We start from the raw sequence: 16,436 nt of genomic DNA on the forward strand, positions 1-16,436 counted from the left end.
GTGTGGTGTTTTCCCTAGCTAGCTGTTTTTAGGTTTTTCTCTGTGGTGTTGATGATTAGAGTCTTAATGACAATATGTCTTGGAGAGTTTCTTCTTTGGTCCAGTCTGTTTGGAGTTCTTTTGGCTTCTTGTATTGAAAGTACTTCCTAAATTTTCATCCAGTAGTATTTGAGTTTCTGGTCTTATATTGAGGTCTTTGATACATTTGGATTTGAGTGTAGTGCATGGTGAAATATGTGGATCAAGTTTCAGTTTCCTGCATGTGGTTATCCAGCTTGTCCAGCACCATTTGCTGAAGATGCTATGTTTTTTCCAGCCTATATTGTTTGGGTCTTTGCCGAATATCAAGTAGCTATAGTTGCTTGACCCAAAATCCGGGTCCTCAAATCTATTCCATTCGTCTATATTCCTGTTTTTATGCCAGTACCATGCTGTTTTTATTACTATGGCTTTGTAGTATAGCTTTAGATCAGGTATGGTATTACAATTATCCTGATATTAGGATGTTTAAGTGTATCCCATAATTCCCTCATGTTCTGTTCACAGAAACTTTTGAACTTATTGAAAGTTTTGAGCTCTCGAACTATTTTTTTAATAGTGTTTTCCAGATCAGAGTTTCTATCCTCCACACATGGCTGACTCCATTCTTGAGAGCTTCTAGAGTGTTTTGGACTTGTTATTTTAGGTTCGCATTTTCTACTACTTTTCATCCCTCTGTCAAACTCCCTTTTCACATCATTTTCTGATTTTCTTCATGCTTCTTGGAATTCATCCTTGCATTTTTTTATGTCCTCATTTAGTATTGCCAGCTGATTTTTGAGGTCCTCTTTTCTTGCACTCTCCTTCATATCTGTTAACATCGTTGAACTTCCATTTTCTTATCTATTAGGTCTAGTTTAGTGATGGCAGCAGCCACATGATTATCTGTCCTTTGTTGCTTTCCTGCAAATTCTACCAGGATGTTTGTCAGGGTTGCATTGCTCATAGCTTCAATTTGATGTTCTGATCCTAATGACTCTTCTGTATTTTGGTTAGATATATTCATTGTAGGACTGGGTGTGCTAACTGGATTTTCTTGCATTTGATTTTTCATGTTATTTCTTTTGCACTGTGGTCTGCACATAACAGTGTATGGGCATGTAGGTGGGTGGATCAGTCTGAGCTCAAGCACAATGGGAATCTGAGTCAGCCTGAGGCAGTTGCCAAGCATCATGGGTTTTGGCTCTCAATTGCCAAAGCCACCTGCCCTCCCGCCTGGCTCTGGCGCTAAATTTGCCTGGGCTCTTAGGCCGTAATGCGCCAAAGCTGCCTGCAGTGGTGCTAGGAGGGACACTGAAGCACCAAGCATTAAGCAGCCCAAACTCTGGTGGGGGAACACTGGGACCCCGAAGCAGTCTGCTCTCCCTGGCAACAGGACAATGGTGGATGGCTGGCTTGGCAGACAGGTAGGGTATGGCACCTGAGCTGGCACAAGCCACAGACATAGTCCAGGCTTGCATGGCCATTGCTATGGGCCTGAGTTTGGATGTGTGGCAGCCAGAGCCGTAAGTAAGTGAATGGGCAGCGCCCTTTGGCGGGCAAATTGGTCAAAGGAGCCTGAGCTCCAATGGGCCAGCAGACATAGCCTGGCCAAGATCACTTGTGGGCAGGATTAGCAGGGCGATTGCCCCTGTGCAGTGAGACAAGTGGAACTATATTGGCCTGGGACCCTTTCCCTACAGTTAGTGGGGGAGTTTCCTGAAGCTGGGTCTACCTCGCCCCCCCCCCCCCCAGGGAATCAGCTATTCTCTGCTTTTCCCCCTCTGTGCCCTTCCACTAGCAATCTATTGGAGATTGATCTGCCCTAAGAGACCCAGTTAACCCTTAATATCTTGCCTTTCTTTCCTGAGGATCTGCTGTGCAGGTAGGTGGTCAATATTTTGGCCAGAAGTCTATTTTTCTCTTTTTAAAAATAAATTATTTATTCATTTGCAAGAAGTCATGAAAGGGTAGAAGGAGAGGGGGAGAAAGAGAGATTGTGAGAGAATGGGCTTGCCAGGGCCTCTTGTCATTTTCAAATAAACTCTATAGGCATACACCATATCTGGCTTTACAAGCGCCTTTAACTACTGATCCATTCTCCAGTCCTGTACTTTTTCTCTTTTCAGGCAAAACAATGGGTAAATTATTTCTTTTTTTATGAGAGTATGTCATTGTAATTTGTTTATGTTCACCCACAAATTCCTTTCTCATCACTCCTCTTCTAGTTCCTATTGTCTTTTTTGTCATATTATTTACATATACTTGGAGATTATATATATAAAGATTCATGTATGTAATATAAATAAAGCATAACATAAATATATTATAATACATAAAACATATAATCTATACTATAATATATAATATATACAATATAATATATATAATTTGTATATGATATAAATATATATTATTTACTTCAAATCTAGATTCTGCAAATGAGAGAAAAATCTCTTTCCTTTCTCAATCCCCATCCTACTACTCCCTTTCTCCCAATGTAGTTGTCATATATCTTTAAATCTGGCTCCGTACATAATAGAAAGATGTGATAATTGTCTAAGTCTGGCTTATTTAATGTGGTAATTTTCAGTTCCTTCCAGTTTTGAAAGTAATGTAATTTTGTTCCTTTTTGCTTGTCCTCTGTTTTATTTTTGATAATATCATACAGCATATAATGTATTCAGATCTCACTCCCAATTACCCTCTCTTATCCCTATTTAAGTCCTACTAAACCTCTTCTTCACAAGTAATCCCATTACTAATTTCATGTATTTTTTGTGACTCCCCATATTAAATTAAGGTTGCTTGCATAAACATGGGTGTTTTTTTTTTTTTTTTTTTTAGCGGAGTATGGACAATTTACCAATGGCTACAGCAGTGAAGAACATAACTTCCTCTTTAGCAATTATTAACTGCCAACAGCTTCTCTTGGCAGGTTGTAGCCTCATGGGCCCCTCCTCACATCATAATGGATTGTTGACTGCCACAGTCTTAAGGAATCCACAAGTAATGTGACTTCACTTTTGTTGCTTCTTAATAAGCCACACTGTGTATATATAAAAAACATTCCCTATCTATTCATCCATCTATGGGCATCTAGGCACGTACTTTTTTTGAGCATTGTTAATAGTGTTACAATTGTAATTATAAATAGTGTTACAATAAACATGGTTATGCAACTAACTCTGCTGCTTGCTAATTTAGGTACTTTATGGTATATTGCCAGGAATGTTAGATAGCTAGTTAAATATTAGCATGCATTGTAGTCTTGGACATACACCTTTTCTCATAATTAGCCACTTGTAAAGTCAGAAGTATAAAGTGAATGACTCTGATTACTGTTAAAATAATTCACTCTGAGTCATATTTCTGCCCCAAAGTGGACATGTGGCATTCTAAACAGCCCAGAAATTCATAAAATTACTGTCTGACTAGAGCTTTTCCAATAACCAGAAAGATAATAACATGGCTTTCACCCCTAAGCATCACTCTAAATGGACACGCTGATCACCTGGATAGGAAAATGCCCCTCCCTGCACAAAGCACTTTGAAAATACTATTAATGATGTCTAAAATGTGGACTGCCATAATGATATCTTTAGCCATTGTTCACTCTCAGCCATTAGGAGGTCTTCAGTTTATTCTGTGGTAATCTCTACCCATTTGTTCAACTGTGCTGTTTGTTTCTTCTCTAAATTATTTTGACAGAAACCACAGTCACTCCTAGGTAAGTTCAAAGTGAAAACTTGATATACAATGGTATAGTTAGGCTATGTAGTAGTTGTATTTTTTAGGAACTTCTGTTTTGGTTTATTTTTATTTATTTATTTAAGAGCGACAGACAGAGAAAGAGGCGGGGGGGGGGGTAGGGAATGGGCTCACCAGGGCTTCCAGACACTGCAGATGAATTCCAGATGCGTGCGCCCCTTTGTGCATCTGGCTAATGTGGGTCCTGGGGAATCAAACCTCGAATCAGAGTCCTTAGGCTTCACAGGGAAGTGCTTAACTGCTAAGCCATCTCTCCAGCCCAGGAACTTCTGTTTTGATTTGTATGGTAGCAGTACTAATTTCTATCCCCACCATCAGTTTATAGGGGTTAATTTCCTCTGCATTAATACTAACATTTATTATTTTTGTTTATCTGTATAAGTTTTGGGGTAGAGTTGATGATAGCCATTCTGACTGAACTGAGATAAAACTTATATATTTGATTTGCACTTTCTTGATGTCCAAGATCATGACCAGATTTTCATATTATTGGCCACTTCTTTTGAGATCTATTTCACTTATTTGCTCCTTGATAGAATCATTTATATTGGGGAGTATTTTTGCTTTTGAGCTTTTTAAACTACATTTTGTTCCTCTATCAGCTGCATAGCTGGCAAAGAATTTCTCACATATTCTAGCTCGTCTCTTCACTGTTTTTGATATTTTTTTCCTTTGCTGTGAAGAGTTTTTAATTTCATGGAACCTTGAGCTTTTGGGGATTTTCTGAAAGTCTTTGAATTGATCCATTTCTTAAAGTGTTTTCTGCTTATAGTCTTCTAGCATTTTCAAAGATTAAGTCTTACATTAGTTATTGCCATCTAGAAGCATAGTTTATGGTTTTTAAAAATGCAAATTATGTATGAGTTCACATTATGAATAGTAAGCTACCATCATGGCATGGAAATTACATTTAACATAGAAAATCCATTCTGTAAAAAGTAAAAACAACAATATTCTGAGCAATAAAGAAATGCAAGTGTGTGATATTTAATAATGACTGTCAACTTGAAGGGACCTAGAATCACATGTGAGGGGTTATGTAGGATTATGTAGATAAGGTTAGCTTCTGGGTATGCCCATGAAGAGTTACTTTGATTAGGTTAATTGCAGTGGGAAAATTCACCTTAACTGTGGGTGGCACCATTTCCTGGGCTACTATATTAAAAGGAAAGAGCTGACTGTGCACAATTGATTGTTCATTGGTCTCTTATTCCTTATTATGGGATGAAGGTGAGCAGCTCTGCTCAAGCTCCAGCTGCCATGCCTTTTCTGCCATAATGGACTGTAACTTGGGACTATAAGCTGAAGTAAAACCTTCCTATCATGAAATAAAAGAATTTGATCCACATTAAATTGATTTTCATATTGGATGACTATAGTGCTTTGAATGCCATGTCTCCCATAATATCATGTGCTCAAAATTCTCCCTTTTGGAATGGCAATGTTTATTTTGTATATTTACTGGAAGCATGTAAGCTGTGTTTGGATTTTTATCATGCTCACAGAAGAGAGATTGCCATGAGTCTCAGATGAGATTTTGGACTTCTGAACTCTTGGAATTGTGAAATACTATGGGGACCTTTAAAGTTTATTTGAATGCATTTTTGCATCATGAGATGGACATGGAGACTATGGGAGTCAGAGATGAAGTGTAGTGGTTTGAATGTACAATGTCCCCCATGGGCTTATGTGTGAACACCTGGTCACCCACCGACTGGTGGCACTGTTTGGGAAGGTGGTAGAAATTTTAGGAGTCAGAACCCTGCTGGAGGAAGTGTTTTGAGGAGATGATAATTGTGGCTTGGTAGCCTGGCCCTTGTCCTGTTTGTCTTCTGTTTCCTCCCTGCTTATGTAATACTACTTTCTGCTCCTGACATTGTACTTCTATGCCATGAAATTTTGCCTTGAATATATAAGCCAAAATAAATCATTTTTCCTAAGTTTTTTTCCGAACTAGATATTTGTTCACGGCAATAAGATCCCCACCCCAACAAAACTTGAATAACTAGATTTCTATTGTCTTAGACTACACCTGGGAAACCACTTATCTGCATTCTGTGCCTTTAAATTCATGTCTTTGTATGTACTTTCTTGTCATGAAAAGGCCCACAACATACACAAACAAGGAAGGATTTATACTGCCTCGTAGTTTCTAGGTTTTTTTTTTGAGGGGGATATGCCTATTGCAGGAGCATACCCTCTTATCCTTTCATTCTTTCTGGGCCCCTAGCACCTGGAATAATCCCATACACATTCATGGATGTCTTCCTTTTCAGTTAATCATGTCTGAAAAACACTTATACACCTAAACATATTCTCCCTAGTCTCCTGGCCATTCAAACAAAAAATTACTTTCACTGAATTTTTTTATAGTTTCGACTTTATTTCTTTTTTGCACTAGTTTTTATTGTAATCAAGTACTTTTAACCACTGAGTCACATCTCCCATCCCATATTTTATAATGATTTATTTTATTTCTTTCTTTATTTTTATGAATTATGAATTAAGATCTATTTTATTTCCCCAGACAAACTATGATGCCTGTTTTCTTTTGCTTTATGTTTTCATAATTTTGTTCCATTTCTTCCCTCTAATTGTGTCAGATATATAGCTAGCAAAGATTTTTTCCCATTCTGTTGGTTGCCTCTTTGCTTTATTCACAGTGTCCTTGCAGTACAAAATCTTTGTAATTTCATGCAGTCCCAGTAGTTAATCTGTAGTTTTTTGCCTGAGCAATTGGGCTTATAGAAAGTCTTTGCCAAGACCAATATGTTGAACTGTTTTCCCTACTTTTTCCTCTAGCAGTTTTAGAGTTTCAGGTCTGATATTAAGTCCATTTAGATGTAATTCTTATGCATGGAGAGAGAGAAGAATCTATTTTCATCCTTCTACAGATACATATCCAGTTTTCCCAGCACCATTTGCTGAAGAGGCTGTCTTTTCTCCAGTGAAATTTTTGGCATTTTTATTGAATATCAGGTGGCTATAACTACGTAGACTTACATCTGGGTCCTCTATTCTGTTCTATTGATCTACATATCTGCTTTTGTGTCAGTACCATGCTGATTTTGTTACTATGGCTCTGTAGTATAGGTTATAATCAGGTATGGTGATACCTCCCAACTTATTTTTGTTGCTCAGTATTATTTTAGATATTTGAGATTTTTTGTGATTCCAAATGAATTTTTGGATTGTTTTTTCTATTTCCACGAAGAATGCCTTTGGAATTTTGATGGGGATTGCATTAAATGTGTAGATTACTTTTGGTAAGATTGCCATTTTCACAATATTGATTCTTCCAATCCAGGAACAAAGGATGTTTTTCCACTTCCTAGTGTCTTCTGCAATTTATCGCTTGAGTGTTTTACAGTTTTCATTGTAGAGGTCCTTTACTTCCTTGGTTAGGTTTATTCCAAGGTACTTTATTTCCTTTGATGCAATTATGAATGGGAGTAATTCTCTGATTTCATCCTCTGTGTGTTTGTTGCTAGCATATATGAATGCTACTGATGTCTGTGTATATATTTTGTATCCTGCCACATGGATGTAGGTTTTTTTTTTTTTATCAGCTCTAACAGTTTGCTAGTAGAGTATTTAGGGTCCTTTATATATAGAATCATGTCATGTGCAAATAATGATAACTTGATTTCTTCCTTTCCAATTTGTATCCCTTTTATGCGCATCTCTTGCCTTATTGCTATGACTAAGATTTCCAGTACTATATTAAATAAAAGTGGGGACAGTGGACACCCTTGTCTTTTTCTTGATTTAAGTGGAAAAGCTTCCAGTATTTCCCCATTTGGTAATATGTTGACTGTAGGCTTGCCATAAATAGCCTTTATTATATTGAGATATGTTCCTTCTATTCCCAGTCTCAGTAGGACTTTTATCATGAAGCGATTTTGGATTTTGTCAAATGCTTTCTCTGCATCTAATGGGATGATCATATGATTTTTGTCCTTCAGTCCATTTATAGTATTTCCCTATGATTTTTTAAATTTCTCTGGCACCTGTTGTGATGTTACCTTTTTCATATCTATTTTTATTAATTTGTGTTTCTTCTCCCTTTCTTTTTGTCAGATTTGCTAAGGGTTTTTCAATCTTGTTTATCCTTTCAAAGAACAAACTCTTTGTCTTATTGATTCTTTGGATTGCTCTTTTTGTTTCTATTTCATTGATTTCTGCCCTAATATTAATTATTTCTTCTCATCTACTGATTTTTGGTTTGCCTTGTTCTTCTTTCTCTAAGGATTTGAGGTGAAGCATTAAGTCATTTACTTACAACGTGTCTAATTTCTTTTTTTTTTAAATTTTTTGGTTTATTTTTATTTATATATTTGAGAGCAACAGGCAGAGAGAGAATGATGTAGAGAGAGAGAAAGGAGAGTGGGCGCGCCAGGGCTTCTAGCCACTGCAAACAAACTCTAGACGTGTGCGCCCCCTTGTGCATCTGGCTAACGTGGGTCCTGGGGAACTGAGCCTTGAACCGGTGTCCTTAGGCTTCACAGGCAAGCGCTTAACTGCTAAGCCATCTCTCCATCCCTAATTTCTTAATGTAGGCACATACAGCTATAAATTTACCTCTTAGGACTGACTTCATTGTATCCCAGAGATTTTAATATGTTGTGTTTTGATTATCATTTGACTCTATAAATTATTTGATTTCCTTCTTGACTTCTTTATTGACCCATTCATCATTTAGTAGTGTGTTGTTTAATTTCTATGATTTTGTGTATGCTCTATAGCCTATCTTGCTATTGATTTGTTGTTTGATTCCATTGTGGTCCGATAGAATGAAAGGAAATATTTCAATTTTCCTGTATTTGTTAATATTTGCTTTGTATCCTAATATATGGTGTATTTTAGAGAATGGCTCATGTGCTGCTGAAGAGAATGTATATTCCGCAGCATTTGGATGAAATGTCCTGTAAACGTCTGTTAGGTCCATTCGTTCTATGACCTCATTTAGTCCAGATGCCTCTGTGTTTATTTTTTCCAGGGATGACCTATCAATTGATGAGAGTGGGGTGTTGAAGTCACCCACTATCACTGTGTTTGGTGTTATCTGTGACCTTATTTCTAATAGCATTTGTTTGATGAATTTGGGGGTCGCCATGTTAGGTACATATAGGTTTAGGATTGTAATGTCCTACTGTTGGAGTGTGCCTTTAATCAACATAAAGTGACCTTCCTTATGTTTCTTAACTAATATTAGACTGAAGACTACCTTGTCAGATTTTAGGATAGCAACCCCTGCTTATTTTCTAGGTCCATTTGCTTGAAATGCTGTTTTCCAACCTTTCACCCTAAGATAGTGTCCATCCTTTGGAGAAAGATCGGTTTCTTGGAGGCAACAAATTGAAGGATCCTGCTTTTTAACACAGTCCTGGTTGGGACATTGAGGCTGTTGCTATTAAGAGATAATATTGAAAGTTGTGTATTCATTTTTGCAATATTTTTTGTAGTTCTTCTGGTTTTAATTTTGCTCTCTTGTGTTAACTAATATTTGAGTATTGTTTGGTTTTTCCTAGTTCCTTATATGTGTGCTTTTCTTTTTCTTGAGCATGGAGGATTCTTTGAAGTATTTTCTGTAGCACTGGTTTTGTCTTCAAATAGTCCTTTAGCCTGCTTTTATCATGGAATGTCCTTATTTCTCTGTCTATTTGAATGGATAGCTTTGCCGAATAAAGTAACCTTGGTTAACAATTGTTATCTTTCAGGACTTAGAATACATCACTCCATGCCCTTCTGGCTATTAAAGTTTGTGCTGAGTAATCTGCTGTAGTCCTGATGTGCTTGCCTTTGTAGGTAATTTGATTTTTCTCTCTGACTGCTTTCAATATTTTTTCTTTGGTATGTATGTTTGGTAGTTTGTTTATAATATGGCGAGGAGAGATTCTTTCCAGGTTTTGTCTGGCCGGTGTTCTAAAGGATTCCTGTATCTGCATTGGCACCTCTTTCCGAATTTGGTGGAAGTTTTCTTCTATGATTTTGTTGAAGATGCCTACTATGCCTTTGGAGTGAAATTCTTCTTCTACTATGCCCTGAATTCTTATGTTTGATCTTTTCATAGTGTCCCAAGTATCTTGAAATTCCTACTCATACTTTTCTATTAGTTTGTCTTTCTCTTTGATGGACTACCACCTGGTCTTCTAGCTTAGATATTCTGTCCTCTCTTTCATCCATTCTACTGGTGAGGTTTTCTATAGAGTTTTTAATTTCATTAACTGTGTTCTTTATTACTAGTAATTCTGGCTGATTTTTCTTTATTATTTCTATTTCCTTATTTATGTCTACCATTGACCTCTTTATTTCATTAAATTGGTGTCCTGTGTCTTCTTTGATTCCTTTGATTTCTTTGATTCCTTTGATTTCCTCTTTCATTTGTTTGATTTCTTCCTTGACTTCTTTGAACATATTTATAATCATTCTTTTGAAAACTTTCTCAGGTATTTCCTCTAACTTCTCACTGGAGGTTATTTCTGATGCATTAATATTTTTTGTTGGATTTATATTGTTTTGATTTTTGCTGTTTCTTGTGTTATAATGTATATATTTTTGCATCTTTGATTCAGTTAATGCTTGGCTTTTCTAGTTAGCTGGGTATTCTTAGCTGTATCAATTGATCTGATGTTATATATCTTCAGAGTAGAAGATTAAGATGTTAGGTGTGGCTCTTAACACTCTCAGAGTACCTGCAAAAGTGTTTCTATGGGCTGAGTTTGCCTGCTATGGGAGTATTCAAGTAGGCTGATTGGAACAAAATACAGGGAGATTCTAAAATTTAACTAAACACTGTTCACATTCAATCAGAAACAGTACTGAGTATTTATGCAAGAGTAGGTATTATAGCAACCAGATCCTCTATCAACAAAGAGGTTAAGACTTCTGGTCTGTTGAGGGTTCAAAGTCAGCTTGTGACCAAGTGAGACCCTTCCTTGGAGCAATCCCAGTTGCATTTTTGGATGATTTTGGTCTCAGTCATTAGGCTGGCTGGGTTGCTGGATCACTGTTCTATTTTCTGGAGCTGGGCACTGGCTTTTCCTGTGTGCAAACCAAGCCTGGCAACTGTGGCCCTGCAGACCAGCACCGCTGCTGCAGGAACGACCGCTGCTGCTGCTGAAGCTGCCACTTCTGGATCTGCTGCTGCTGGAGCCGCTGTTGTTGGTGCCGGAGCAGTTGCTGTTGCTGCTGGAGCTGGTGCCACCTTTTCCACTGCCACTTCCACTGCTGGAGCTAGAGCTGCCACTGCCAGAGCTCCTTCAGCCTGCGTGTGTGGGCTTTGGATGCTCTGGATCTCTCCTACTTCTCTGCTGCCATTTTAATTTCTTACATGCCTTACTTTTTAGTAAAAGTGTGTATTTTGCTGGGTTTTCTTTGGCTTTTTCTCCCCTAGGCTGCTTTGGTGTGGTTCCTATGTCGCCCTCTTAACCAGAATATTTTCTTTATAAGTGCTTTTTTGACTTGATTGCTAGATGTATTTCTGAATTCTTCCTTGACTTTAACTGGAGATGTCTTGACTTTTTCTATCTGAACACTAGAACTTCCCTCTTAAATAGGGACATTTTATACCATCTCTTTAAATGTGCTACAGTCATCATTTTTCCTGCTTCACTTTCTGGGCTTCTATTACATAAAATGCACCAATTCTTCTAGACTAGCTATCCAGCCAGTCCTAAGTATCTTCCCTATTGATTTTCCATTTGTTGACCAGGAAAAAATTAAAGTTAATCTTACATCACAATCTAAAGACAAAAAGTTAATCCATTTTAAAGTAAAACAAGTTTTTAGGTTCTCTTCTACCCTGAGAGCAGAAGTATTATCCACTTTATCAAAGTAGTCAGAATAGTTTTAGTTACCATGTCTTTCAACATTTTTTTTTAAAACTAGTCAGAGACCCTAAGACCATATTATTGAAACATTTTTGAATGTTTTACTAAAAAGATATATTTTGGAGAAATCTTGGGAGGGATTATACCTTAAATATTTCCTGAAGTAGAGTCTGTTGAATATTATAAGGAAACAAAGAGAAAACTAAGCCAAACTACAGATGGTGCTTAAGAGATGAAGGTGACTTGGTGATAGGAGTTGAATATTGGCTCAAGCATAGATGATACACAATCCCCAAAGATAAGGGCATTCCTAATGTTATTCCCTATGGAACTAAGGACACATCATAGTCTAGCATGTAAACACAATCAGCTTACTTCCTGTATTATATATGGTATTTTTAACCCTGGGAAGGAGCTGAGAGAGCTTCTCCCTTACTCATAGCCAAGTGCATTATGCTAGTAAACTGAGATGTCTGCAAAATGTAAGAGTGGCTGTTTTGTTTTTGTCTGCTGTTTCAGAGGATTAAGGAGTATCATCATAAACTAGCACCAGTAGTTTAGACATATTTCTAGGAGATATGAGACTTTAATTTTATGTTGTATCCTCTTATAATCAAAAAACCCGAAGCCTTATAAACTTATATTGCCCTTCTAAGATTAAAGTGTAAAAAATTCTGACAAAAAAAGAAAAAAATAAAGATAAAATTCTCTCCAAAGGAGGTAAGTTTTGAAATCTATACTAATATTTTATTGTTTAATAATCACTTTTATTGGTATATGTCTAAGGTCTTAAATGACAAATATAAAATGTACAACGTTTTTGTTTATTGTGAAATTTCCACCATGACAGTTATGCTTCAGATGTACTTTCCCTCGACAGAGGCTTGCTTTTATGTGTTTTTAGAGTGTTTATATATATACAGTGACAGAGTAATTTTAAGATGTAGTCTGTTAGCAAATTTGCCAATGTAACACAAAATTGTTAAATATTACTAACACATTGAACATTAGAACTCCAGAACCTAAAATGTTACATACTAGAATTATTTTACATATTGGCCAAGATCCTCTGATTTTTCTTTCCCATTGCCTGCAGCAACAAGCATCCTACTTTCTGCTTCTCTGAATATACTTATTTTAGATTTATAAGACTGGGAAAAGAATGGCCATAGTAAGTTGACACATCAGATGTAGTATTTAATCAATAATTTCTACTTCCATAGGCAGATTTCTAAGTCTTCAGATTTATGAATCTTCCTGCAACACAGGAAGTACTTGAGACATTTTAAGCTCTTTATCTGTTGGTGTAACTGGGCAATTTTCTTGGTCCCAAGTCCCTCAGAACCAAATATGGATAGGAATTTAGTAACAGGTTGCTACAATTTTTCCCCCTTAGCAGGGAAGTGTTAAAACCATGAGAGAATAATAAAATTTTAAAAAAGTGCAATTTTTTGCTGACACATCCTGCTTCTCCTATCTCCTTTGGTTTTTCTATCAGTCGTGGTGGAATATGACAGCACCAGTGCTCTAGCTTTCGCTGGCAATCTTACTATAGTTAGCTTTTAGGTCTCTAATAATGAAAAAGAAGTTATCCAGTGTCTCAACAGCATGAAAGGTAGGTCCTCTGATTTGAACAGATAATTTTGAGATAATCTTAGCCTACACTTCACACCATGGAACAATCTATTATACTAAATTATGTATGGTACCATAATTTCACTTTATTTTCTGTTTTCACAGACTTTTTAAAAGAGAAGAATGGCTCTGAAAAATGGTTCTTTGGTAACTGAATTCATTCTATTGGGGTTAACAGACCAGCCTGCCCTACAAATACCCCTGTTCTTGCTCTTCCTAGTGATGTATATAATAACTGCATCAGGAAATTTGATTTTGATAATTCTGATTGTGCTGAATTCTCATCTTCACACCCCTATGTACTTTTTCCTCTTTAATTTATCTTGTATAGACCTCTGTTACTCTTCTGTGGTTGTGCCCAAAATGTTAATGAACTTCATCCTAGAAAAAAATATTATCTCTTATGATGGATGTATGACCCAGCTCTATTTCTTTTGTTTTTGTGTTATTTCTGAATGGTATGTGCTGACATCAATGGCCTATGATCGCTATGTGGCTATCTGCAATCCACTCTTGTATAACACTGCCATGTCCCCCAAGGTATGCTCCTGTCTCATGCTTGGTTCATACTTGACAGGGATTTTTGATGCCATTATACACACTGGATGCATCCTTAGACTGACTTTCTGTGATGCAAACACCATCAACCACTATTTCTGTGATCTTCTCCCTTTGATGAAGCTTTCCTGCACCAACACCTATGTCAATGAGACAGAGATTTTCGTTGTAGGGGGCAAAGACATCATTGTTCCTACTGTCATTATCTTCACCTCTTATGGTTTCATCCTCTCCAGCATCCTCCAAATAAGGTCCACCAAGGGCAGGTCCAAAACCTTCAACACCTGCAGCTCCCACATCATTGCAGTTTCTCTATTCTGTGGGTCATGTGCCTTTATGTATCTTAAACCTTCTTCTGTTGGGTCTTTAGATGAGGGGAAAATATCTTCTATCTTTTATACCATTGTGGTTCCCATGTTGAACCCTTTAATCTATAGCTTAAGGAACAAAGATGTTAAAGTTGCCCTGAGACAAACCCTGAGCAGGTGGAAGTTTTGAACAGAAACTGGTTATCTTGATTTATGCAACTATAGAAATTCGAAGGTTCATTAATATATATTTAGTCATTACATGCTTATCCTAATTTTGATATCATTGGATGGAAGAAAATTTGGAACTTTTCTCTTTTCAGATATTTTGTCGCGGTAATTTTTTTTATTTTCCACCTTTAGCATAATCCATTATTTAAGCATTTTATCTGTTTAAGGATCATTGTAAGTATTGAGTCCTCTTTTTCTTTTTTTTTCATTTATTTTTATTTATTTATTTGAGAGCAACAGACAGAGAAAGAGGGACAGAGAGAATAGGCACACCAGGTCTTCCAGCCACTGCAAACAAACTCCAGATGTGTGTGCCCCATTGTCCATCTGGCTAATGTGGATCCTGGGGAATCAAGCCTCAAACTGGGGTCCTTAGGCTTCATAGGCAAGTGCTTAACCACTAAGCCATTTCTCCAGCCCTGAATCCTCTTTTTCATTGTCAGTATTATATTGATCAAACTATGAGTTGTTCTGTCATTGACTGAATAAAGGGCCCTGGGTTGGTAACATACTGCTGGCCAGGTTAGCTCTCAGTTGTCCCTTGTAATGACTTGTCAGATAATTTGTCTCTACTCCTGTCTACCATATGGCCCTTTTATTTTATTTTATTTTATTTTATTTTATTTTATTTTATTTTATTTTATTTTATTTTATTTTATTTTATTTTATTTGCTTTTTAGAGGTAGGGTTTCACTCTGGCCCAGGCTGACCTGCAATTCACTATGGAGTCTCAGGGTGGCCTCGAACTCATGGTGATCCTCCTACCTCTGCCTCCTGAGTGCTGGGATTAAAGGCATGCACCACCACTCCGGCCATATGTCCCTTTTAAATGCCAGTGTTCCATGATTAAATTCTTGGCTATTAAGTATAACCAATATGCAATGGTAAATTTCATGTATCTAAATCTTGTCAGATGTGTTTTGTTTACTTTGTTATGTTAAGTCAGAACATTTAGATGGTGCATACTAAAACACACTAATAGATACAGACAGATAATATCATGATATAGACATTGTAAGAACAGAATTCTGAAGCTTAAATATATTGATAATTTACTTAATAGCACAAAGTTCCTTAACAAAACAGTTCATAATAGTGAATTAGTTTCGTGATTTTAGATCTACTAGCCTTTCTAGTATACAGGCAATCTGCTTCAGTTTAGTATTATTATTATCCTACTAAAATATGTGATGGCAGCTCTGATTTGGAATTCACTTTGCTTTATTCCTGGATGAAACTTTTTTTTTTTTTTTGCATCACACCTTTTTGTGTGTGAGAACACAGATTGATGACTCTGAGAGTGGGCAGAGGAAGGAAAGTAGAGGAAAGATATTGCCTATTTTGCCATTGTTGTTGGGAGAAGATTGGATGAGGCCATTTTGGGATTTATTATTAGAAAATTTGAAATGTGTCCAGAATTTGGAGTTGAGATCATAGGGTGTTGGCAAACAATAGAGCTCATATCTTAATACCCAAAGAGACACATAGCAAATAGGCAGAAGATCTACATCTGGAGAATGATAATAAAGTTTAATCAACACTTAGATCATGTGATTTAAGCTTGTGTTGTTTTATACTGAAATAACCTCTACTTTTCATAAACTTTAGTAGAACTTGTCATTCATGATGAAGCTAGAATGACAGAGTGTTATAGAATGATAGCTTAAATGTTATACATACATTTATGGAGACCAGAACAGACAACTTCAGGAGATATAGTAGTGAACTGTAGTTAAGATACAATTTAGGAATGAATTGAGAAAGCAATGCAATGGGAAAATGATAGTTTATAATATTATCTCCTCTTTTGTGGAAGGCTGTCAGAACATTTAATGCTTAAAGGGCTTCTTTAGATATGTTATTTTCTTGTATCTATTTGATATTGCGAAAAAAGTTAATGTGCAAAGTATTAGGAAAACATCTGGGGATATGTGGAAAATGAAGCAAGAGAAAAGACTTAGCTCAGCAGTGAGACAGGCTTTACTGGGAGAAAGCCTGAGAAGGGTTCTCACTGGCCAGGTAGGTCAGAGGCAATGCCCCTTATCAACTAAGGGTTTCTTATCTGGGCAATAAGTCACTGGAA

The 16,436-nt window shown here is 36.7% G+C and overlaps 1 protein-coding gene across 2 annotated transcripts; it reads left to right on the forward strand.

The window, feature by feature from the left end:
• Positions 1-4,635: 4,635 nt before the first annotated feature.
• LOC101614739 (olfactory receptor 145-like) lies at positions 4,636-14,312 on the forward strand. 2 transcript variants are annotated; one of them, XM_004670595.2, is made up of 2 exons: positions 4,636-4,652; positions 13,379-14,312. In XM_004670595.2, the coding sequence occupies exons 1-2, from the start codon at positions 4,636-4,638 to the stop codon at positions 14,310-14,312; spliced, it is 951 nt and encodes a 316-aa protein (XP_004670652.2). The 2 variants fall into 2 exon arrangements, with proteins under 2 accessions (XP_004670652.2, XP_012807155.1); XM_012951701.1 differs by lacking the exon at positions 4,636-4,652 and adding an exon at positions 4,760-4,767 and having other exon boundaries at positions 13,376-14,312.
• The last annotated feature ends 2,124 nt before the right edge of the window (positions 14,313-16,436 follow it).

Source organism: Jaculus jaculus, chromosome 3 (assembly GCF_020740685.1).
Source record: "Jaculus jaculus isolate mJacJac1 chromosome 3, mJacJac1.mat.Y.cur, whole genome shotgun sequence".
NCBI lineage: Eukaryota > Metazoa > Chordata > Mammalia > Rodentia > Dipodidae > Jaculus > Jaculus jaculus.